Below are 22,229 nucleotides of genomic sequence, written 5' to 3'. Positions count from 1 at the left end.
CCGGGGCCGCCCCGCGGGGACCTTGGCCACACCAAGGCTGTCTGGGCCCAGACACCAGCTTGTTGGCACAGACAGAGCGGGGGAGTATTACAGAGCCCGGCCTTGTCCAGCAGCAGAGCTCACCGGTGTCGGAGCTGGACAGGCCCTCATCCTGCTGTCAGGATGGAGAAACTGAGGCCAGAGAAAGGCGAGGACCCGTTTAAAGCACCCAGAGAGCCGTGGCAGAGCTGGAAAGGAAGCCCAGACAGCGTCCTCCCATTCTGGGCTTGTCCAAGCCCCCCCGCCCCCCAGAGTAGCCTTCTGGTCTCCTGAGGCCAGGCGGTCAGGTGGAGGCGGCCTCTCACCGTGCTGCTGGAGCCGGCGGCGGCAGGGCCGGCCGCCCCGGAGCCTGGACAGCTCTGCTTCGGTGCTGAGCCTGGGGGCCAGCGCCAGCTCCTCACTTCCTCGCCGAGGTGCCGGTTGGCAGGACTTCAGTGCCACCCCCAGGCTGGAGCCTGCCCAGGCTCTGCCGAGGTCACCAGCTGGAGCTGGAATTCCCTCTCCAGGACAGTTAAGGCCCAGTGAGCACTGGCCCGGGAGTCCGCAGTCCCGGGCGTGCGCCTTGGGTCAGCTCCCACCCACGTGGACTCAGAGTCTCTGGGCCTCTCTGAACTTGTTTCCTCATCGGTTGTTTACTGTCCAGGGCTTTAGTGAAAGGCCAGCGGAGGCCGAGTGAGGGGGTGGGGGGCCTGCCGCCTCAGGGTGCACAGGCCTGGGCTCTTGTGGCCTCCCTCCTGGTTGGGCTTTTGAGGCAGGAGGTGCTCAGCCATTGAGTGAGTGGGCGCACTGTGTACTGGCCCAGTGGGGCAGGGGCTTAGGGGCTTGAGACAGGCCTGGGGTGGGGGTGGGGACATCAGCAAGCACCCAGGGGTGTTCAGGAAGAGATCGGTGCTACAGAGAAGGCTGGGTCCTCCGTATTGGGCCTCCCTGAGGGGCCCTGAGCAGAGACCCGAAAGGAGGGAGGGAAAGCGCGGTCCCCTGTGCTGTGTGGTGCTCTGAGGGAGCAGCAGGACCCACCCCCATGGGGCGGGGGAGGGGGGCCGTGAGCTAGAGGGCAGTCGCCAGGGGCGCTGCTGGGGTGAAGAGGGAGGCACCAGGGTGATGCCTGGTTGGGGCGGGTGGTCCTCAGACATGGCGATCACTGTAGAAGGAGCAGGGTTGGGGGTACGGAAGGGGGAGTCCAGCCCTTGTCACTCGGCATTCCCACCCCACCACCCCATCACATCACATCCAACCTCAGCCACGTAAGGGTCAGCCACGTCCCCCCCTCAAGCTCCCACGGCCTCTGGGCCACTCCCGGCGCATCCTCAGTGTCATCTCACCGATGTCACCTGGCCTTTCTCAGCCAAAACGCCCAGTTTGAGGGGTGACTTCATTGCCACCCCCAGATGCTGTGAAGCACCTATTAGACTGAGGTGAAGAGCTGGGAGGGGCCGAGGGGCCCCAGGTGTCCAGTGGTCTTGTCCCCCTCCACGGCCGGCTGGCTGCTCTCTGCAGGGCTGTGTCCTGGAAATGGTCAAATGTCTTTGTTGACTCCCGACTGCCACTCTCTCTACTCCACCCCCTGATCCAAGTGTGGTGATACTGTGAGCAAGTAATGGGTTGAGTTCATTGTTAGGCTTCTAAGTGACCTTCAAGTGGAAGGGACATCAGCCTTTTGGTATCCTCAAGGTCAGTGTACTCACAGTTCGCATGTTGCAAACTGTACCCCAACCCATCAAAAGGAAAAGAAAAGAAAAATCAGCTTCCCCACGGCTCTTAAGTTTCTGGAAATGGAGCCTCTCCCAGTGTAGGACATACTGGAGTTTGGGGCTCTTGCTACTAGTCTGTGGGTCCCAAGAGCCTTTGGGGGGAGTCACAGCCAGGGCCCAGAATGGGGGTGCTGTGGCTAGGGGAGAGCCTGGGCTGGGCCATGCACCTGCACCAGGAAAGGAAGCGGATAGGATGGGACCTTAAAACTGCATGCACTCCAGGGCCTGCTCCAGCTCCAGCATTCTGTGCTTTCCCCTCTCCACACTCCAGGGTTGAAATTCAGGACTGAAAAGCCCTCCCTCGCGAGGGACATGATGTCCATTTCTCTAGTCCCAACAGGGAAGAGAAGGTGGGAGCCGAGGCCTCAGAGGCGCTGGGGCTCTTAGCAGAGAATCAGAATATGCAGCACTGGCCCCAGGTATCTCTGCAGAGCTGTCTGGACTCAAGGGCACAGGCCAGGCCTCACCCACAGGGTCCCGCTATGGGGGGGAGGGGTGTGGCTAAGGTGGCCTGGGCCTGAGAAACTGCTCTGTAGCCCTGGATCTGTGACCCTGGGGGAGGTAAGTCCTCATCCCTCTGGAAATAATAGTACCCGCTGCATTCGAGCTGCAAGGAGTAAAATGGGATTCTGTGATAACGTGCTTGGCTCAGACCTTGCCCCATAGAAACAGGGTAGCATGCACCGTTTAGACAGAGTTTTAAAGCTACAGATGCAGGAAAGTGTAGAGGTTTGGTCATCAGACTGTCAACCATATAGACTGGGTGTTGGGGGTCTTACAGTGTAGCAAAAAGGGAGAATCACTGGCAGGTTACTGTTCTACTTAACGCGCTTATATTGTTGGGGAAAGTTTCAAAGGGCCACCCGTCATGTTTAAGCTCTCTAATGCAATATAATTCCATTTGGGAGAAGGTAAAAAGCCACTATGCATGACAGGGTCCCCTACCAGGGCCCGCAGCGGCCAGCTGTGGAGGCTTTGGAACCCGAAGTCTGAATCCACCCCCTGAGCTGCCACCCGGACTGGCTGCCTCAGGCCTCTCTCTTGCCAGGGCCCCTGTTGCCTACTGGAGTTCTATATCTTGTCAACACCCGCCTGTTTACCGCCAGCTCCCAGCCAGTCCCGCCCCTCCCCGTGTGAGTCATTCCATCTCCCTGCATGGGACTTCCATCTGCGGCCTTCCCTGTGGGGGCGGGGAGAATGGCTGGGCAGAATTCATTCAGCAAATGTCTACTGAGTGAAGGTGATGGGGTGGTGAGGGAGGGCTGGGCTAGGTACCAAGACAGGCTGCCCTGGCTGGGATGGTGGGGAGGGCCAACGGAAATGGGTCTCGGAGTCCCAGGGCCATGGCTGGTGGGAGAAGAGCAGGAGCTGACCCAGGCAGGGGCCAGGCCTTCAGCATCAGCTCGGGCACCTTGACTCAGTTCCTTCCATGACCTGCCTGCCCAGCTGTGTCCCAGCATCTCCCCCACTGCAGCTTCCAGGCTGGCTGGAAGTTTCTGGGCCGTGGGAAGGCTTTTATATTTCTCGTCCACACTCCCTTACCTTTGAGACCCCACTTCAAACCCGCCTCTCTCAGGCAGCTGCCATCCTTCCCTTTATCCGCTTTTCGTGATTGTCATGTCCATGGGGCCCAGACCATGGGCTGAGACCCAGGGGGACCAGAATACCCACTCTAGAACCCCTGCTCCTCAACGTCAAGGGGCACCTCGGTCAAGGGGAGGTGTTCAGGGAAGGGAGTAATACCTGCACCATGTTTTGAAATGTGGGTAGAAGTTCAAGTTGTAGACAAGTTTCGTGCACAGGTGGGCTTTGGGGCCTTCTGGCGGCTGGGATACAGGGGTGACAGAGAGTGCTGGGGGTGGGTCCTGAGCTGGGCCAGACTCAGGAATCCTGATCCCAGGGGTGATAAGCTTAGAGTAGATGCCAGCTCAGAGCAGATGCCCGCATAGGACTCCCGGAGGGCTCTGTGGTGGCAGAAGCACTCTGCTCGCGAGTCTCCATGGCCTCCCGGCCCCTCCTGCCTGAGTGGCTTCACTGCCCCTGCGTCGGGCCTCCCTGAGGTGTGTCCACCACACCACTCCATATTAGTGCCTCTGCGTCGAGTCCTTCATCACACTCGGAAACCGAGGCCCGTCAGTGGTGTGCTGATTTGCCCGAAGCCTCAGGGTCAGTGATGGGCAGGACTGGGCGGGCCTCAGACCTGGGCAAGCCCCTGGTCCCATCTGATGTTTTCCTTGCCCAGATAGCCAGCGTGTTTCCTTTTTAGCTAATTGCGCCTGGGCTTGACGCTCTGGAGGGTGGGACCGTGTCTCCCTGAGCATTGGGTTAAAGCAAGTAACAACCAGAGGTGCCATTGAAAGAGATGGGGGGCAGGCGCAGACGGACTCGCAGCGTGGGGGCCCCGCAGGTGTGGAGCGGTTTACTGGAGGCTGTTCAGCGGGGAAGGCACACTGCACTCTCTTCCTGTTGCTCCTGACACCATCGTTTTCACGGACACAGCCTCGCACCAAGAACTGGCGGTCAGACCTGGGTGCCAGTGTCGACTCTGCCACACCCAGTGAGGCACCCTTGGGCGAGCCCTCAGCTCTCTGAGCCTTGGCGTCTTGGTCTATCAAGTGGGGCTCAGGCGGGGAGGCAAGCAGCACAGCAGCTGCATCGCATTCGGTGGAGAGCATGTCTCTTTTAAAAGATTTTCATTTATGAAACAAGAACTGGGGTGCAGGCCAGAGGTGCCGGGGCAGGGGGCGGGTTGAGAGGATTCACCAGAAATAGAGTGAGGAGCAGAGCAGGCAGATGTGCTGAAACACACTGCTGAGGGGAGCAGCGGGGGAGACAGGAGAGGTCTGCTGCGCGTGTGGGCCACCCGCCGCCTGGGGATGGAACTCAGGCTACAGCAGCATAACAGCACTGACACTACCCGGCGCCACCAGGGAGGTCCCTGGAGAACGTGTCTTAAACTGAGTCGTGACCAGTGCACAGTTACTCAGTTGGCACCACTGGTTTACAGTTTTGACTAGGTCAGGCGCTCTAAATAAACTGTCTCAGTGACAGTACAGCCATTCTAGGGGCGCATCATCACCCCACTTACAGGGAGGAACGACTACTCAGAGACGTGTGTGACAGGCCTCGTGCTAAGTGACTTACAGACGCCTTCGCATCTTCACAGCAGTCTCCTGATTAGATTTTGGCAAAAACGTGAAGTCAGCCTGCCTTCCTATTTGTTTCTCTCTCTTTCTCATTATTCATTACCCAACATCTTTCTGCTGTAGGCAGGGTTAATATACTGGGCTTTGTAGACAATATAGACCACAGTGATTTTTCTCCTGCTTCTCTGTCTGGACCCTTCAGAACCCACCTGAAATGGTCCCTATTCTGGGAGTAACACCTGTTCTTGACCGTTCAGAGCCGGCCCACCTCCTTCCTCTTCCCCATATTTTACATCTAAAATACCAGTTTTCTCTGATTTAGAAAGAGTTAATGCCTATGCTGGAAGCTGGAGACCCAGATAACTCTAGAAAGTTCTCACCCTTAGGGAGAACTTAAAACCCAGTGATAGACAAGTACACACCAACAGGTCATAATGTAAAGTGAGTGAATAATGTTCTCTTTGAGGAAAATTATAGCAGCAGTCACCACTTTGCGAATTTTGAGGGCTGGCTCTTTCTGGCATTCTTTACCACTTTTGTTTCTCTTGCATTCCAGAAGCCCTTGAAAGTGGGCTTTGCACAGATAGGGAAACTGAGGGTAACTTGCCCAAGGTCACCCCGCCGGTCCGTGGCTAAACCCCAATGACGACCCAGGCCGGGAGGTTAGTGCCAGAGTCTCCCTGCAGGTCTGGCTGTGACCTTCCAAGAGGCAGCTGCTCAGTCTGTTCTAGTCTGGCTCGTCTTTCTGCCTGGTTATAACTGATGTTGAGAGCCCTCCCACCTGCAGCCCCTGTGAAGCCCATGGTTGGGTACATCCCAGGCCTCAGAGGCTGAACACTCTGAGAATGCTGCCTCCTTCCCTTTGGTGCCAAAGACTGAGCCCCTCTGGCTGAGTTAATGCGGAAGGACTTCCTGGAGGGGGCAGGCTAAAATGAGGAAGCACTTCCCAGGGTGCCACTAGGCCCCTAGAGTAGAAAGGAGCAATGATGAGACTTCCCTGGAGAAGAGCCCGTGGAAAGAAAGACCACATCTGGTCCTCTGGGAATCACCTGGGGCCTCTTTAGTCCTGGGCTGACCTCCCCTTAGAAACAAAATAAGAAAACCAGGGCTATTGCGGTCCGGGGCTAAGAACACAGCCTTTGGAGCGGAGCACCTGAGTTTAAGTCAGTTTCCAGCTCTGTGACTTTGTGCAAGTTGTTTATCTTTCAGGGCCTCAGTTTCCTCTTCCCCGAAACGAGGGGCTGCTGTTTGTGGCCCCGGCACTGTGTTGAGGTCCAAGTGAGTCCGGTGTGGGCTTTCATGGCAGGTGTTGCCTTTCACCACTGTAGTGGAGGCTGGTTGCTGGGGCAGTTGAAGAGGGAGTTAAAGAAATGGAATCGTTGTGCAATCAGGATCCCTTGGGAGCTGGCCGAGTTGCAGCCCCAGAGCAGTGCTCGGGCCTGGAACTGGGACGGCAGGGCCCCTCCCGTGCCCCCCAGTCTCTGGTGACCCTGGCACTGTGGGCCAAGGAGGCCCTTTCCCCAGCACTCTCCTCTGACGGGCCCAGGCCAGGGAGAGGTGCAGGATGAAGGCTGGGGTGCGCGTTGTCCCTGACAACAGGGTGACGTGGAGCAGCTCCCTCCCGGATGGCTCCCAGATGGGGACTGTTGGAGGCGTAGATAAAATGTTTGTGGCGGGGAAGCTCAGAGAGGCTGCCGAGGAGCCTGGAGCCCCTCACGCTGGAAGCTTGCTCGTCTGTTTAGTGTGCCTTTGTGTGTGCGTGTAGGCGAGAGTGTAAGGGAGCGAGTGCATGAGAGCTGTGAGTGTGTAAGAGAATTAGGAGTTTAAGAAGATTAAGAGACAGCGTGCGAGACTGAAGGAGTGTGAAGAGGTGTGTGAGGGTGCGTGTCAGGGTGATGGGCCTAAGGATGTGTGTGTGCTAGGGCGCGCGTGAGTGTGTGTAAGTGTGACTGTGTGTGAGTGTGAGTGTGTGTAAGTGTGACTGTGTGTGAGTGTGAGTGTGTGTAAGTGTGACTGTGTGTGAGTGTGAGTGTGTGCAGGAGAAGCGAGAATGAGGCAGGCAGAGGAGTGTGCAGTGTTGGGTGCAGGTGAGCGCCATTTCCCCAGCACCAGGTCCCGGCTGCCCCGAGGACCACCCCACCACCAGCCTCTTCACCTAGCGGGCCGACCGCACACCCGCAGGTCTCGGGCGCTGAGCCGTGGAATTCCCCGTGGCCCTGCGCTGAGAGGCCTGGAAGCCTGCAGACCCTGGGCCGGAGGGCTCAGGGCGTGAGCTGGTGGTGGGTGGAGCTGGCGTGGGGCTGTCGGCTGGTCCCGGTGCTCTCAGGGCCTCGGTTTCCCAGTCGTGTGGCTGGTGGAGGATCTGGGTGACCCCAGCTCCAGCTCTCATGGGGCTGGACTTGACTCTAAAAGCCTCGGCCCCACCCTGATTCCATCCTGGTGACATCACCAGTGCAAGTCTGGGCCCTGGGAATTTTGCCTCATCTCTGGGCATCCTGGGGTCCGCCTCAGTGCTGCCTTGCTCAGGAGGCCTGGGCCCCGCCCTGCCCCTCTCACCTTTCCCGGTTTCAGCAAGCCTCTCGCACTTTCAGGGACCTATCAGGGTCCTGCAGTGGGGCTGGAGGGGAGGAGCAGGGGGCTGGAAGAGGAACAGGCCAGAACAAGCCCTCCCCTCCCCCAGCCCCAAGGTGCTTTCCAGTAACTTGCCAGCTACCCTTGAGCAAGAAGCCAGGAGTGGATCCCAGAGCTTTCTCACCTTGGCCCGGCCTTCCCACCCTGGCCCACGAGGGCCTGCTGGTCCCCCTGCTCCCTGAGAGGCAGAAGGCTCTGGGGAGACCTGCTCGGGAAACAGGGCTCCGGCCCTGGCGTCCTGGGAGTTGACCGCTGCACCCAAGTCAGGAGGCCCAGACCTGGTCAGTCCCGCGTGACCCGGCCTGTCTTGCCTCCTCTAGCTCCAGTTTGTCACAGGTCAAAAAACAATGCTAGCTCTCCTTTCACCTTGTGATGGACACTGATGACCCGAGGGTCTTAAGGTCAGGAACGGCAGGCCACCCCACGAGCTCGGCTCTGAGCCACCTGGGGTCCCCCAAGCGCAGCGTGGGCCTGCCTCAGGACACACCGGCTGGGGTGGAGATCAGTGAGCTCTTTCCCTGCCTCAGGTGTGGGGAGCTTTCAGCCAGCATCGGACTCGCCCCCATAGACTCTGGGGAGCCCTGGCTGAGGCCCAGCTTTCTCTTCTGCAAAGTGGGGACAGAGCTGTTGTGAGGACTACAGAGGACACTCCAGACCCTGCCCAGCACCTGGCTCATGGTGCACCTGGGAGAGACGGACATGCCTCCTGTTACTGCCCTGTCCCACACGCACTTGCTGGTCTCTGGTCTCCAGCGTGCGGTCTGGCATGTCCTGAGACTAGGGCAGCTCGTGGGCTGGACATAAACGGTGGAGAGGCCTGGGGGGCTTACGTGCAGGTGGCAGCTGGCAGCTACCTGCCTGGGCTCTCCGTCTCTCGCTCCAGGCAGACGTTGGTGCTGAACTCTGGCGCAGGTGGGGACGGGGTGTCGACAAGGCAGCGGCCCTCCTGGCCTTGAGAAGCTGCTTTCTCCCACACCAGCTCTGCTCTCCTGAACCCCCATGCCGTCCTCGCCTGGGGATAGTGGGGTGCGTCACTGGCAGAGGGCACATGGTGCCTTGGCGGGGAGGAAAGAGAGGAGAGGCCGACCTACAGGCTGTGGGGCTTGATGGGAACTGGGGCGTCAGACCAGGCTTCTAGCCTGGGTCTCCTGCTGCTTTGCTGTGTGACCTTGGGCAAGTCTCTGCCCCTTTCTGAGTCTCAGATGCGCCTTCTGGATTGGGCTAGAGACGAAGTGACAAGTAGGGCTTGGCTTGTCTCACACGTCAAAACTGATTGCTGTTGCTTCTTTGAGCCCCACATGGAGCCCGCCCTGGGCTCAGCAGGAAAGCCTGTCTGTGCCTGGGGTGGCTGTGGGGGTGCCGTAGGCTTGCAGGGTGCGGGATGGCAGGACCCCCATGCCCCTGCCCGCGCTGATGGCCTTGACTCTCCTGCGCTTCTCTGCCTCCCTCCCTCCACGTCACTTCAACCAGTTGTTTCCCTTCCGCTTCAACACCTCCGCAGCCAGAGCTCCCTGTCCCCCCTCAGACAGAACTGGGAGGCTATTAGGCCCAGTGCTGAATTCCAACCTGCACTTGTGCCCAGAGAGATGACTGGGGTTCAGAAAACGCCCTTTGGATCTCAGAGCCTCGGTATCGCTTAATTTCTGCCTTCTGAAGGCATCAGGAGCTGCCGCTTTCTGCCATTTTATGACCGTGACACAGCCTCTGCACATTCCTTGAAAAATGCTCTCTGAAACCCCGCCAGGGGGTTTATCCAGGCATCCTGCAGGCTGTTGGGATCCCCCATTGTACAGGGAGGAGCCGCAGCTCAGTGGGCAGAGTGGGCCTCTCGACAGGCCTGGGCTCCTCTTGCCAGCTGCTGCCCTCGTCCCCAGCCCTGTCCCCAAGCCCCTGTGCGCCCGGCTCCCTGCAAACCCACGGCCTCCGTTCTCTCGCCCTCCCTAGGTTTCCACGTGATCCCCACTATCTCGAGCATCGTCCCGGAGAGCTGCCTGCTGATCGTGGTGGGGCTGCTGGTGGGGGGCCTGATCAAGGGCGTGGGGGAGACGCCCCCCTTCCTGCAGTCGGAAGTCTTCTTCCTCTTCCTGCTGCCGCCCATTATCCTGGACGCCGGCTACTTCCTGCCGCTGCGGCAGTTCACCGAGAACCTGGGCACCATCCTGATCTTCGCCGTGGTGGGCACGCTGTGGAACGCCTTCTTCCTGGGCGGCCTCATGTACGCCGTGTGCCTGGTGGGCGGCGAGCAGATCAACAACATCGGCCTGCTGGAGAACCTGCTGTTCGGCAGCATCATCTCGGCCGTGGACCCCGTGGCCGTGCTGGCCGTGTTCGAGGAGGTGCACGTCAACGAGGTCCTGTTCATCATCGTCTTCGGGGAGTCGCTGCTCAACGACGCCGTCACCGTGGTGAGGGCCAGCGGCAGCGCCCAGCCCCGCCCGTGCAAACCCCACAGCCGCCCGCTAACAGCAGTGGCGTCCGCTCATGTGCGCCCGGCGCCAGCAGGTCACCTCATGCAGCCCTCGTGACCGCTGAGGGTGCTCGCAGTTCACGCCCTGCGGGGGAGGAATCAGGCCCAGAGCAATGAAATAACTCGCCAGAATGTGGTAAAACGGGGTTAGAATCCAGCTCCAGCGCCGGCTCTTGGCCCCTCCAGGCCACAGGCCTGGCTTGCACGGTGGCGTGATCTGCCTTGTGTTTACGCTTTGTAGGCTAGTTAGTCTCTGCAGGCATGGCAGCTCCCATGGAGACTTTGTGCAGTTTGGGGGCAGCACTTGTAGAAAGGGCCCTGGCGCCCCCAGACTCCAGAAAGCGCCGAGTAGAACGGGCTGGCCGACGCTGGCCTCTCCGGGCCTCCCGGCGAGCAGCGGCACTGTGGCGGTGGAGGGCCCGGGCAGGGCCGCCCACGTGCTGGTACATGCCCTTCCTCCCGGCCAGCTTCCTCAGGAAACAGATGTGCGTATGTGCACACGCGCCGTGTGGTGAAGACATCCCGGCCCCCCTCTCCGGGCCTGGGGACCAGCTGCCCACACAGGGTCACGTGTGTGCGTGTAGCACACTCTCACACGAACACCCCTCTCCTCTGCCCCGGCCCCTCAGGAGCCCCGAAGAAGAGGCGAACAGCAGCCCCAGCTTCCTCCTCCCGCTCCTCCAGTGGGCTCCTCTTGGGGCAACGGCCCGGCCTGAGCCAGCAGGCCTCGGTCCTCATCTCTTGTTGCACCAGCTCTTGCCTAGGGTGACCCGGGCCTCCGTTTCCCCGTCTGTGGGCAGGATCATAGTACCCAGCTTGTCATGACCCCGGATTCTTGGGGGAGTCATTTATGCCCGTGAAGCCAGTAGATGCCAAAGACAAGGTCCTCTCCAGCTGGGGTGCAGTTTGGCACTACCAGGGAGCAGTGGGGTGTGGTTGTATCAGATGGACACCTGAGTCTGGTCACCTTGGACCCGTGGCCGCACTTCCTCATGGTGGTGGCAGTGGAGGTGGCCATAGCCTGTCTGAATACGAGGCACCTCATCTAGCCCCCACGGTAATTCCATAAGGTTGGCACAGCTTTTACCCCTCGATTTTCCAGGTGAGGAAACGGAGGCCCTGAGGGGCTATGCAACTCCTCCATGGCCATGTAGGCTGACGTAACAGGGCCAGGGTTCAGTCTACACAGCAAGTCCAGAGCCCAGACGCTTACCCCTCCACTGCCTCTCTCCAGTCCTGGGATGGCACCAGGCCAGAGAGGAGGCCCAGTTCCTGGGTCGTGAGCCTTGAGGGCCCGAGTGCTCAGGCCAGGAGCCGAGAGCTCGCCTGTGTCCACTACAGGAGCTCTCCCCTGCCGCACCGGGCCTCGCCAGCGCTCGGCAGTTCCCCTTCCTGCCTGGCCCCATCTGGCCCTCTCTGGAGTGCAGGGCGTGAGTCCCCCATTCTCCAGACGGCAGGCTGCAGGCCTTTGCCTCAGTTACCTCCCCTGGCCCCGTTTGCTGCAGGTGCTGCCCGGGTATGAGAGGCTTGGAGGCTTCCTCCTCAGAGAGCCTCCGCCCCTCCTGTCTCCCACCGGGCCTTCCAGGCCTGGGAACTCCCAGCTTCCTTCTTGGAAAAGCTCTCCAGGCCTAGACTTGCATAGGCTTGGCAGCCTAAGAGCAGGGAGAAACTCAAAACTGAACCCACCCAGAAGTCTCCCCCTCCCCAGCCATAAAGAACAAGTTCTGGGCCCAGTTCTGCTGCTCCCAGGCTGGCCCGCTGAGCCTCGGGCTCTCCGGGATCAGGTCTCTTGGCCCAGCTGCCTCGCAAGGCTGTGTCAAGCAGGGTGATGATTGTCCAGGGCCTTCCCATTCACAAAGTGCCACTGACACCCTGACGAGTGTCACAGTGGCTGTCCACGTCCGAGCCCAGAGGCGGGAGCCTGGGCGAGGCACTGCAGCCCCTGCGCTTGGCTGCTCATGACACCGCTGGGAGCTCGTTGGGTAGAGATTGCTGGGTACCCCCTCCAGAGTCCAGGAGGGGCACGGCCTGGCAGTGTGCATTTGCACAAAGCTTGGGAAGTTAAGCTTAGGTTAAGTTAAGGTTAAGAAGGGGCGTGCCCAAGGTCCAACGGTGAGTGCCAGGCCTTGTGCAGGTGTGGCCAGATCTCGTGGTGCAGGTATGGCCAGCATGGTGCAGGATCCTTGTGGAACCTTGCCTGAATGAGCTGTCTTCACCTTCACAACAGCCCCATAAGAGAGATACTGCTACCCTATTTATAGGGAGGAAATCTCAAGCGGAGGGAGACTGAGTAATTGCCCCCATAGACAGCTAGGGATTCCAGCCCACTCTCTGGCCTTCAGAGCCTGTGCACTGGACACACACCCGCCGCAGGACGATGAGGCTCTGGCTCCGGGACGGAGCACTTGCTTGGCACCAGGGCTTCTCTGCTTCCACGTGGCCTATTGTGGCGGTGGCCCACGGAGAGGACAGGGTCGCCCTGAGTGGGCCCCAGGGAGGGGTGGCGCCAGGCCCTGCCCTCCCAACCAACCTGCACGCCCTTCCCCAGGTCCTGTACCACCTCTTTGAGGAGTTTGCCAACTATGACCGCGTGGGCATCGTGGACATCGTCCTGGGCTTCCTGAGCTTCTTCGTGGTGGCCCTGGGCGGGGTGTTCGTGGGCGTGGTCTACGGGATCATCGCCGCCTTCACCTCCCGCTTCACCTCCCACATCCGCGTCATCGAGCCGCTCTTCGTCTTCCTCTACAGCTACATGGCCTACCTGTCGGCCGAGCTCTTCCACCTGTCGGGCATCATGGCGTGAGTCCAGGCAGCAGCTCGATGCGGTGGTGGGGGGCGCTGCCCACGCGGGTGCCCCAGGTTTGTAAGGGACATGAGGAAGCTCCCCAGAGCCCAGCGCCAGGGATGAGACAGCGGCGTCAGCTCCTGGCCCTGGGGCTGCCCTGAGGCCCGCTGTCCGGCTGCTCCTTCCAGCAGTCAGTCTCAGAGCCCTTGGGTCACAGCGAAACGCGGGCTCTTGAGCACCCCCAGGCCCGAGCTCCCATTAGTGAGGAGGCCTGGCATCCTGAGGCCTCCTGGGGCCTGGGAGATCAGGGGAACGTGGAAGGGCTCTGCGGATGGGTAGTTCCAGTGGGGGCGTCACAGGCACACCACTCCTGGATCAGGGGTTCAGGCAACAGTGGTGGGGGGTTCCCTACCGCGCCTGGATGGGGAAGTCAGGCCAGCAGGCTTGGGCCCCCTGGGGCAGGCACCAGGCCCGTATTCTGTATCAGTGTCTGGCCCTCAGGGGAGCTCAGGAACGCGGCCCCTGGCAGCCTCCCTGGCAGCGGGGGACTCTGACCCCTGATCCCGCTTTCCCTGCACAGACTCATTGCCTCAGGAGTGGTCATGCGCCCCTACGTGGAGGCCAACATCTCCCACAAGTCCCACACCACCATCAAGTATTTCCTGAAGATGTGGAGCAGCGTCAGCGAGACCCTCATCTTCATCTTCCTGGGCGTCTCCACCGTGGCCGGCTCCCACCACTGGAACTGGACCTTCGTCATCAGCACCTTGCTCTTCTGCCTCATCGCCCGCGTGCTGGGTGAGGGCGGGGGCAGTGCTGGGCGGCTCAGCACATGGGGACAGGTGGGAGGGTCCCCTCCCTCTCTGCAAGGCTGAGGCCCCCATCGTGGCCAAGATGGGGCTTTTCTGGGGAGACCGGCAGAGCGGGGAGCTCAGGGAGGTGTGTGAGGAGGGGTCGCAGCCCGGCCCAGCCCGTCAGTGTTCTCTGCGAAGCGGAGTGTTGCTCCTTTGAGCCTGGACCACAGCTGCGCTTTTTCCCGCGCAGCTACGGTCGTGACAGCCCCCCTGGGGTGCACCCGTTTCCCCCTGGGGTCACAGACCTGAGCTGCGCTGGTGTCACATGTGCTCAGTGTGCTGTGTTTGAATTCCTTTATTCCTGGACCTCCTCATCCAGAGGTTCTGATTCTGTGGGTTGAGTTTGGAACTAGATCTCTGCATTTTAATAACTTCATTTTGAAAAATTTCAAACACACAGAAAGTAGATCCCTTGCAGGCCCAGCATATGTAATGGTCATTGACTTGTATTTTGGTGGTTTTTTTTTTTTTTTTTAAAGATTTGTTTATGCATATAAGAACTGGGGTACAGGCCAGAGGTATGAGGGGATGTGAGAGGACTCAGCAGAGACAGTCGGGAACAGAACAGGGAGACTGACTGAAAGACATTGCAGCAGGGGCACAGGAGAGGTCTGCCGCCCTGTGGTCAGCTCCCTGGCAGGGACGGAACTCGTGCTGCAGTGGCTGCAGACAGCTTCATAGTGCTGCGCTTTAACCCCTTGTGCCACCAGGGAGGGTCCAGTCATTGACTTGGTTCCCCTCTTCTCCCATCCACCTCCCAGCCTCCGGCCCTGGAGCCCTGTGATCGTGCTAAAGTCCATCCAGGTTGGGGGCCCCTCTTAAGGATTCACTCAGTTCTTGGATGGAAGTGTTCTGAGCCCCCTGGGCTGAGGGGCCCAGGGGGTGAGCGGCTGAGCAGGCTGGTGGCAGGGGCGTCCTGAGAACTGGCTGGTGCAGAAGCCAGAGGGGCTGAGACCACCTGACCCCTCTCCCTGCCCCCCGACAGGCGTGCTAGGACTGACCTGGTTCATCAACAAGTTCCGCATCGTGAAGCTGACGCCCAAGGACCAGTTCATCATCGCCTACGGGGGCTTGCGGGGGGCCATCGCCTTCTCCCTGGGCTACCTCCTGGACAAGAAGCACTTTCCCATGTGCGACCTGTTCCTCACTGCCATCATCACCGTCATCTTCTTCACTGTCTTTGTGCAGGTGATGGTGGGGGGAGGGGTAGCCCTGCCCGGGGACCCCAACTCTGCCAATGACCCAAAAGGGGGTCCCATTCTTGTCCCGGCGCCACTGATAACTTGCTGCACACCCTTGGGCCAGCCACTAGCCCTTCCTGGGCCTCAGTTCCTTTGTTTGTAAAGGAGAATTGTGGACATAAGTCATCACGAAGTGACCAGAATGTTAAACAGCCTGAAGGCCACTCGACCTAGTAAGGAACCCCAAATTGTTGAGAGAAGCGGGGAAACAGGCCCAGGATGCTTATTGTAGGCCTTTAGGGAAGTGGTTTTAGATCTTGGGGTCTTACTTCTGTATCTGTAAAACGGGAATAACTTCACAACACGGGGAACTAGAAGGATCGCTGAGCCGGCAGCGGAAGGCCAGAGCCAGCCCCAGCTCGCAATGTCTGGGATCCTGGGAAAGACCCTCTTCCCTTCTCAGAGCTTAGTCCCCGCCTGTAAAGTAAGGGGACTGGACCAGATGTGCTCAAAGAATCCTTCCAATGTGCTGGGCAACCGTTTCTGTGCATTTCATGATCCAGGCCCAGCTGAGAGCCACTCGAACTCCAAGGAGGCGCAATTGCTGCCCCTTTGCCAGCCTGTGACCTTGAGCGAGGGCTCTGCCCGGGCCTCTGTGCCTCCACCAGCCCCTCCGTCCTTCCCGGCACCTGGTCCCAGCTGCGAGGCCCTGCAATCTCAGGGGGAGCTTGTTTCCTCATCTGCAAAATGGGCAGTGGGAGGCCGTGCCCCTAGGGTCACGTGGGTGTGGAAGCCCTAACACTTGTGAGGCAGAAGTGTGGTTAAGCCATCTGCTTTGTCACTGGGTCCTCGTCGTGGATCCTCGAGGGAGCAGAGCAGAGAGCCCTACCTGCCTGCAGCCCTGACACCCCCGGCACAGCAGAAACAGGGAGGTGGGGCCCACACTGACTGAGGCCCTCGGTCCCTGGCTGGCTTACTGACCGTGTGTCTTTGACTGGGTGGGCTGTCAGACATCCAGCTCTGTGAAGAAGCAGAGCTTAAGGCCCTGCCATAAGAGCATCCAAGCCCCAGGGTCCTGGGAGAAGTGAGAGGCACCGAACTGTCCCTGCCAGGGGAGCAGGGCTGGAGTGCCTGACACCCGCTTCCCCCCAGGGCATGACCATTCGCCCCCTGGTAGACCTGCTGGCTGTGAAGAAGAAGCAAGAAACAAAGCGCTCCATCAACGAGGAGATCCACACACAGGTACTGCCGGAGGCTGGCCTCCTGCTGGGGAAGGCTCAGAGGGCTGGGGAGCAGCTAGGCCTTCCGCCCATGCCCTCCCTCCCCACCAGCCCCTTGTCCCAGTGCTTGGGTGGCCCTGTAGACCCTTGAGGTCACCAGGTGACATTCCACAGAGAGGTGTAGTATGAGTACCCAGAGGTTGGGGAGAGGGCGTGGGGCCATCTTCACCTCAGTCAGGAATCCATCCCAGGCATCAGGCACTGGCACTGACGGGTTTAGGAGGAGGGGGGCTCGGCAGAGCCCCAAGGTAGAGGATTGGAGATGCTGAGTTGTGGCCCTGGGGTTCAGGATGAGTGGGGTGTGGGCGCCACCTCCTGGCTACTCTTAGAACTACAGGGCTGGGCTGGGCTGCGCAGAGCTGCAGCTGGGGTGCCAGGTGGGGCTCCTGTCAGAAGGCTTGGTGGGGGAGGAACCCGACAGTGAGGCTTGACCTGGCCCTGGGCCCGTTTCAGTTCCTGGACCACCTTCTGACAGGCATCGAGGACATCTGTGGTCACTACGGCCACCACCACTGGAAGGACAAGTAGGTGGCAGCCTGGTGGGCCGATGGGTGGGAAGGGGCCGGTAAGGGTCTCCCGGGGCCTGGCGTGTCCCCCTGCCCTGGGAGCTGGCCCCAGGGTCTCCTTCCTGCTCCCTGCAGACTCAACCGGTTTAATAAGAAGTACGTGAAGAAGTGTCTCATCGCCGGGGAGCGCTCCAAGGAGCCCCAGCTCATCGCCTTCTACCACAAGATGGAGATGAAGCAGGCTATCGAGCTGGTGGAGAGCGGAGGCATGGGCAAGATCCCCTCTGCCGTCTCCACGGTCTCCATGCAGTGAGTGCCAGCTCGGCGCTGCGCCCGCCAGCCACCCCTCCACCCTCACCTCGTCCCCTGGGGTGGGGAGCAAGGACCCGGCTTTCCCGTGCCCCCAGCCCATCCGTAAAGCCCTCTGGCCCAGCCCACAGCTCCAGGGGCACAGGAATTTTCTTGGCCTAACCTGTGTTCTGTTTGCCCAGAAACATCCACCCCAAGGCCCTGCCTGCTGAGCGCATCCTGCCAGCACTGTCCAAGGACAAGGAGGAGGAGATCCGCAAAATCCTGAGGAACAACCTGCAGAAGACCAGGCAGCGGGTGAGGACCTGCCCCCCGCCTGGCTGTCCCGTCCCGCAGCAGAGGAGACCCTCTCTGCACCGGCCCTGCCCCCCGGCCCAGCTTCAGGACCCCACCCCCTGCTCACAGCTGCTCCCCCCACAGCTGCGGTCCTACAACAGACACACGCTGGTGGCAGACCCCTACGAGGAGGCCTGGAACCAGATGCTGCTGCGGAGACAGAAGGCCCGGCAACTGGAGCAGAAGGTGCGTGCGGACTGGAGCCAGCTCCTGCCTTTCTCTGGCAGTCTGGGTTCCTCTCACACCCCCACTTCTAAGCCCCTCTGAGTCTGGTGTTGAAGGCTGAGCCCAGGGCAGGCCCCAGCGAGCTCCCTCCCCCAGCTCCTCTCCTCAGAGCCAGGGTCCCTCATTGTCCCTCATTGCCTCCCCAGCATCTGAGCTACAACGATCCGTCCATGTTCTCTGTCCAACCCCCCAATTTTCTGGTAAGAAAATGAAGGCGGGTGGGGGAGGGGAGGCAGGCAGGGACCTGTCAGAGTCACAGTGAGGCGCACACGCTTTGCTGTTTGTTCAGGAAATGCCTGTTGAGGTCCCTAAGTGCCAGGCAACAGCGTAGCCTCTGTGGACCCACAAATCGGCTCGGCCCGCGCCTCCCCTTACCTGGCTGGGCCCAGAGCCCCTGGGCCAGCTGGGCAGACAGTGGGGTAGGCTCAGGAATGAGAGCGGAAGGAGGTGGGCAGGGAGGTTCAGGCAGAAGGAAGAAGTGGGCCTAGTTCCCAGTCACAGAATTTGGCCCTTCCTAGGAACTGAGAAGTTCTGCTCTTGGGGAGCCTCGTTAATGGTGTACAGCTTTGGGCTCTACTCCAGGGTGTGGAGAGTCTCGAAGGGCTCCAAGCAAGGGGTGACACAGGGGGTGCCGGATGAGGGCAGAGGCAGGGGAGAGGGACAGGAGTGCAGATTCTAGGGGTGTCTGGGAGGTGGACGTATAGGCCGTAGACACCAGCCGGAGGGAAAGAGCGGGGTTCTGTCTGAGCAATGACTGGGGTGGTGAGGAGGGGTGTTGTCACAGGCGACTCGCAGGGCGGAGCAGATGCGGAGGGGAGATCAGGACCGAGCTCGCTCCGGCCTCCTTGTGAAGACCCCGGGCCATCCAGGCCAGGGCCGCGTTCCTGGCGAGACCTGAGGGGGCGGGACCAGAGGCCGGGGGCTGTGTCACCAGAGCAGTCGCTGGGGACGCCCCTCATGAACCCAGGGGTGCCAGCAGGGCTCTGGTGCTGGCAGGAGCAGCTGAAGCGCCTGAGCAGGAACGGCCACCCAGAAGGCCACCCTGGAAGCGCCACGGGGTCGCCGCCCACCGGGTGTCCTCCCCAGGGGCTGCCCGCACTCACCCTGTCTGCGCTTTCTCTGTCAGATCAACAACTACCTGACAGTGCCCGCCCACAAGCTGGACTCGCCCACCATGTCTCGGGCCCGCATCGGCTCAGGTGAGGCAGGGCGCGGGTCCCAGGAGGGCTTTGCGGCTGGGCACGGGCCGTGACACCTGAGCGTGAGGCCTCCACAGGCAGGCCCAGCACCCTCTCCTGGCTTCCTCAGACTTCCTCCCAGGCTCTGAGCATCAGGGGCAGTTGTGGGCACCCAGAGCGGGCAGCGAGCGTACCCTAAAGCAGGGCGGGGCAGGACCTCTGCCTGAGGGGAGGCAGGAGTTCGCACCATCCAGATCTCCAACATGGGGTTGGGGTGGGGGGAGCCACAGGGCAAGGCCCTGACTTGGGGGACACCTGTGAGGCCCTGGCTTTGGGAGAGGAACCCGGTCTGAAGGACAGGTCCAGGCCTGCGCAAATCCCGCGAGCATGCTGCATGGGGGGGGGGGGGGGGCGTGGCTGTTGCTCCACAGGCGGAGGTGGGGCGTGTGCTGGGCAGGGTTCGGGGGCAGAAGCCAGCTTGGGCCTCGCCCTCTGTCCCCAGATCCGCTGGCCTATGAGCCGAAGGCCGACTTGCCTGTTATCACCATCGACCCGGCCTCCCCCCAGTCGCCCGAGTCCGTGGACCTGGTGAACGAGGAGCTGAAGGGCAAGATCTTAGGGCTGAGCCGGGACCCGCCCAGGTTGACAGAGGAGGAAGACGATGACGGGGGCATCGTGATGCGCTCCAAGGAGACCTCGTCCGCAGGCACCGATGACGTCTTCACGCCCGGGCCAAGCGACAGCCCCAGCTCCCTGAGGATACAGCGCTGCCTCAGTGACCCGGGCCCCCACCCTGAACCTGGCGAGGGCGAGCCTTTCATCCCCAAGGGGCAGTAGCCCGGGACCAGCGGTGGTGCCCGCCCGCCACAGACTGCCCCGAGCAGGGGCTGCTGGGAAGCAGGGGCGCCCCTCGTCCTTCCTCACCTGGACTGGCCCTGCCCCCACCGCATGGCAGCTGGGCCCACAGCCCCCGTGCAGCACGGCTTCCCGCCTCCCTCCCATCGGGCTGCCGTCCCAGCCACTCGGCGGAACTGCTGGGCGGGGAGGCAGGCCTGCCCTCCTCCTCCGGGCTCTCCCACACTGGACTAGGGCCTCTGGGTCTCCCGACCTCAGGGGCCACCCTGCCGCACTCCATCAGCCTCCTCATTCAAACCAATCTTAGTTTCTAACCAAAGAGCCTCTGGCTCAGCCTTGGGCCCACGTGGGAGGGAAGGAGCCGAGGCCTCCTGGGTCCTTCTGTAACAGGGAAAGTCCAGGGGGCCGGGCCTGTGACAGCAGGAGGGACTGGTGACCGTCACAGCCCCGCCGCCTCCTGCAGGCCCTGCCACCCTGCCGGCCACCTGACCTGCCCTTACTCGGAGCTGAGGGCATCGGTGAGCTTCTGCGTGGAGCTGGGACACGTTGCATCGTGATGTGACTCAGCTTTTCGGACTGTGCCCGCCGGGACCACCAGCCCTGCAGGCGCTGCTGCTGCGGGGGAGGGACCACCGGGCTCCAGAAAGTGCTGCCTTTTTTATGTTTGTCTGTTCACTCTTCCGTGTACGATTCTATTTGCACAGAGGGCGTTCCTGTTTTACAAAACTCTGGCTCAACAGCTCTGGCCCTCCTACTCCAGAGAACTAGCCCTCTTCGTGCGTGCCGGTCTGCCTGCCCACTGCTCTCCCTCCTGTCCGTCCTCTGCCTCCTGGGCTCTTGTGTGAGGCCCCAAGTCTCTGATTTCTGAAGTGGCCGCCACCCCAAATCTGATTCTCTCTAACTCAGATGCCGGGCTCCTGGCCCCTTGCAGCTGGGCCCCGTCCTCAGTCCCTGATGGTCTCTTCTTCCTCCCCCCACCCAGTGGCCCCTGGATCTCCTCCCTCAAGTGCACCAGGCTGTGGCCCCAGTCCTCAGGGGAGCAGGTCTCCCTGAGCATCTCCCACCCGGGTGGGACTGTTGGGGGTGGGGGAGTCCTGGGCACCCTGAGGCCTTTGCTCACAAGCACACACTCCTGCCCCCGCAGCCACCATGACCAGGCCCAGGGTCGTGGTGTCTGTCCCCCCACACACACAGGGCGCTCGCTCCCCCAGGATCGTGCAATAGTCAGTCCCCTCTTCCCAGTGGACGGGCAGTGGGTGCTCATCCGTCCCCCTCATGCAAGTGCTGTTTTGGGCAGGAGTCACCACGCGGGGGTGACGTTGACAACCACGTTCAAAGCCACCACAGCCACCGCCGCTCTGCCGCTGTACAGAAGAAACCGAATCTTTTTCATATTCTAATAAATCCGTGTGAGTTTTTAGTAGCGTTAAGGGCTGCTTCTTGAGGTTCCGGGGCTTTGGGGAGTGGGTGGCCTGAGGGTCCCAAGGTCTTAGCTCAGCTGCTGTTGCAGATTCCGCTTAATCCGCGTCAGCTGCTGTGTGGTCTGGCACCATCGTGAGCAAAGCAGGGTGCTCAGGAGCATCAGCCTTGCCTTGCACATGGAACGTTCTTGTGGAGCCCAGTGTGTTTATGAATGAAAAGCCGGGAGATGGAGAGGGGGCTCCCCACGTGATGTCCTGGGACAGGACTAGAGAAGGAGCTGAGCTCAGCCAGGTGGAGGTTTCAGAGAGTTCCTGAATATTCTAACTGGGATCTGCACCTGCGAACACCACAGGGTCTACGAACAGAGCAGAAGCTGGGTCAAGAGCAGGGCTGAGAGCTTGCTGCCCACCGCTAAGCTTCTGGTCTTTATACTAAGGCAGTGGAACAGGTATTGAAGCCTCCTGTTCTCACCTGTAAAATGGGGGCAAAGACACCTGGGTGAAATATGCCCAGGTGTGTCAGGGCTGGGCCAGCACTAGTGTCCAGGGCTAACTCCCGCAGAGGTTGGGTCTCTGAGGTGCACTTCCAGGAGCTGGCCACCAGAGGGCAGTGGGACCTCAGGGCACACCCCAGGCAAAAGGTGGGGGCCTGGACGTTCTCTCCCTGTGTCTGTGGGTGTTCCAAAAAGAAAAGCGATCCTGAAGCGCCCTCAACTCAGGGTTCTTTACAGAAGTGTGGGCAGAGTCCCCGGAGCCTACCTGCCACGGGACCCAGGGCTTCAGCTACAGGAAGCCATCCTGACCCCCGGCGCCACAGAAAGCAAGGAGGGGCTGGGATTGTGCCCCTGGTGGCAGAACCAGCCCCTGCCAGGCAGGGAGCAGGGCGTAAGCTGACTTGGGTCCTACCGATGCCCCCCCTTAGCCACCCAACGGAAGGGAAGGCGCCTGAGTGGCCCCAGTCCCCAAAGTCAGCCTCCCAGCGAGGGAGAAGGGGGCTCGGGAAGCAGCGTCAGAGCAGAGCCTTGCTCCTCCCTGCCGGAGGAACTCACATCCCTCGATGGTTCCCTAAAATGGTTCATTTTATGTGAGGTGAATTTCACCTCCATTTTTTAAAAAAATGCTCACACCCAACCAGAGAAAGTCTCATTAACCTCCATCCATCCCTGCCATGCCCCTCGTTGCCTGTCATCCTTGCCTGGCGGCCCCTGACCAGTCATCCCAGGGCCTCCTGGTAAGACAGCCGGGCAATGCAACAACAGAAACAT

The 22,229-nt window shown here is 60.8% G+C and overlaps 1 protein-coding gene across 2 annotated transcripts in view; it reads left to right on the top strand.

The window, feature by feature from the left end:
* Positions 1 to 20,968, top strand: part of SLC9A1 (solute carrier family 9, subfamily A (NHE1, cation proton antiporter 1), member 1) — a 42,771-nt gene extending 21,803 nt beyond the window's left edge. The window contains exons 2-12 of one of the 2 annotated variants that reach the window (XM_004678668.2): positions 9,512 to 9,972; positions 12,583 to 12,833; positions 13,400 to 13,617; positions 14,659 to 14,861; positions 16,007 to 16,096; positions 16,588 to 16,658; positions 16,776 to 16,949; positions 17,132 to 17,246; positions 17,370 to 17,471; positions 18,637 to 18,709; positions 19,191 to 20,968. In XM_004678668.2, coding sequence (XP_004678725.1) covers positions 9,512 to 9,972; positions 12,583 to 12,833; positions 13,400 to 13,617; positions 14,659 to 14,861; positions 16,007 to 16,096; positions 16,588 to 16,658; positions 16,776 to 16,949; positions 17,132 to 17,246; positions 17,370 to 17,471; positions 18,637 to 18,709; positions 19,191 to 19,525 — 2,093 coding nt within the window. In that variant the 3' untranslated portion in view covers positions 19,526 to 20,968. Of the gene's footprint in view, positions 1 to 9,511; positions 9,973 to 12,582; positions 12,834 to 13,399; positions 13,618 to 14,658; positions 14,862 to 16,006; positions 16,097 to 16,587; positions 16,659 to 16,775; positions 16,950 to 17,131; positions 17,247 to 17,369; positions 17,472 to 17,656; positions 17,834 to 18,636; positions 18,710 to 19,190 lie in introns of those variants that run through there. The other variant, XM_012722435.1, reaches the window with a different exon arrangement.
* Positions 20,969 to 22,229: the final 1,261 nt, after the last annotated feature.

Source organism: Condylura cristata, unplaced genomic scaffold (assembly GCF_000260355.1).
Source record: "Condylura cristata isolate star-nosed mole 26May11 unplaced genomic scaffold, ConCri1.0 scaffold00008, whole genome shotgun sequence".
Lineage (NCBI taxonomy): Eukaryota > Metazoa > Chordata > Mammalia > Eulipotyphla > Talpidae > Condylura > Condylura cristata.
Note: the sequence above shows the minus strand (reverse complement) of the source record. Positions and strands in the feature narration are given on the sequence as shown.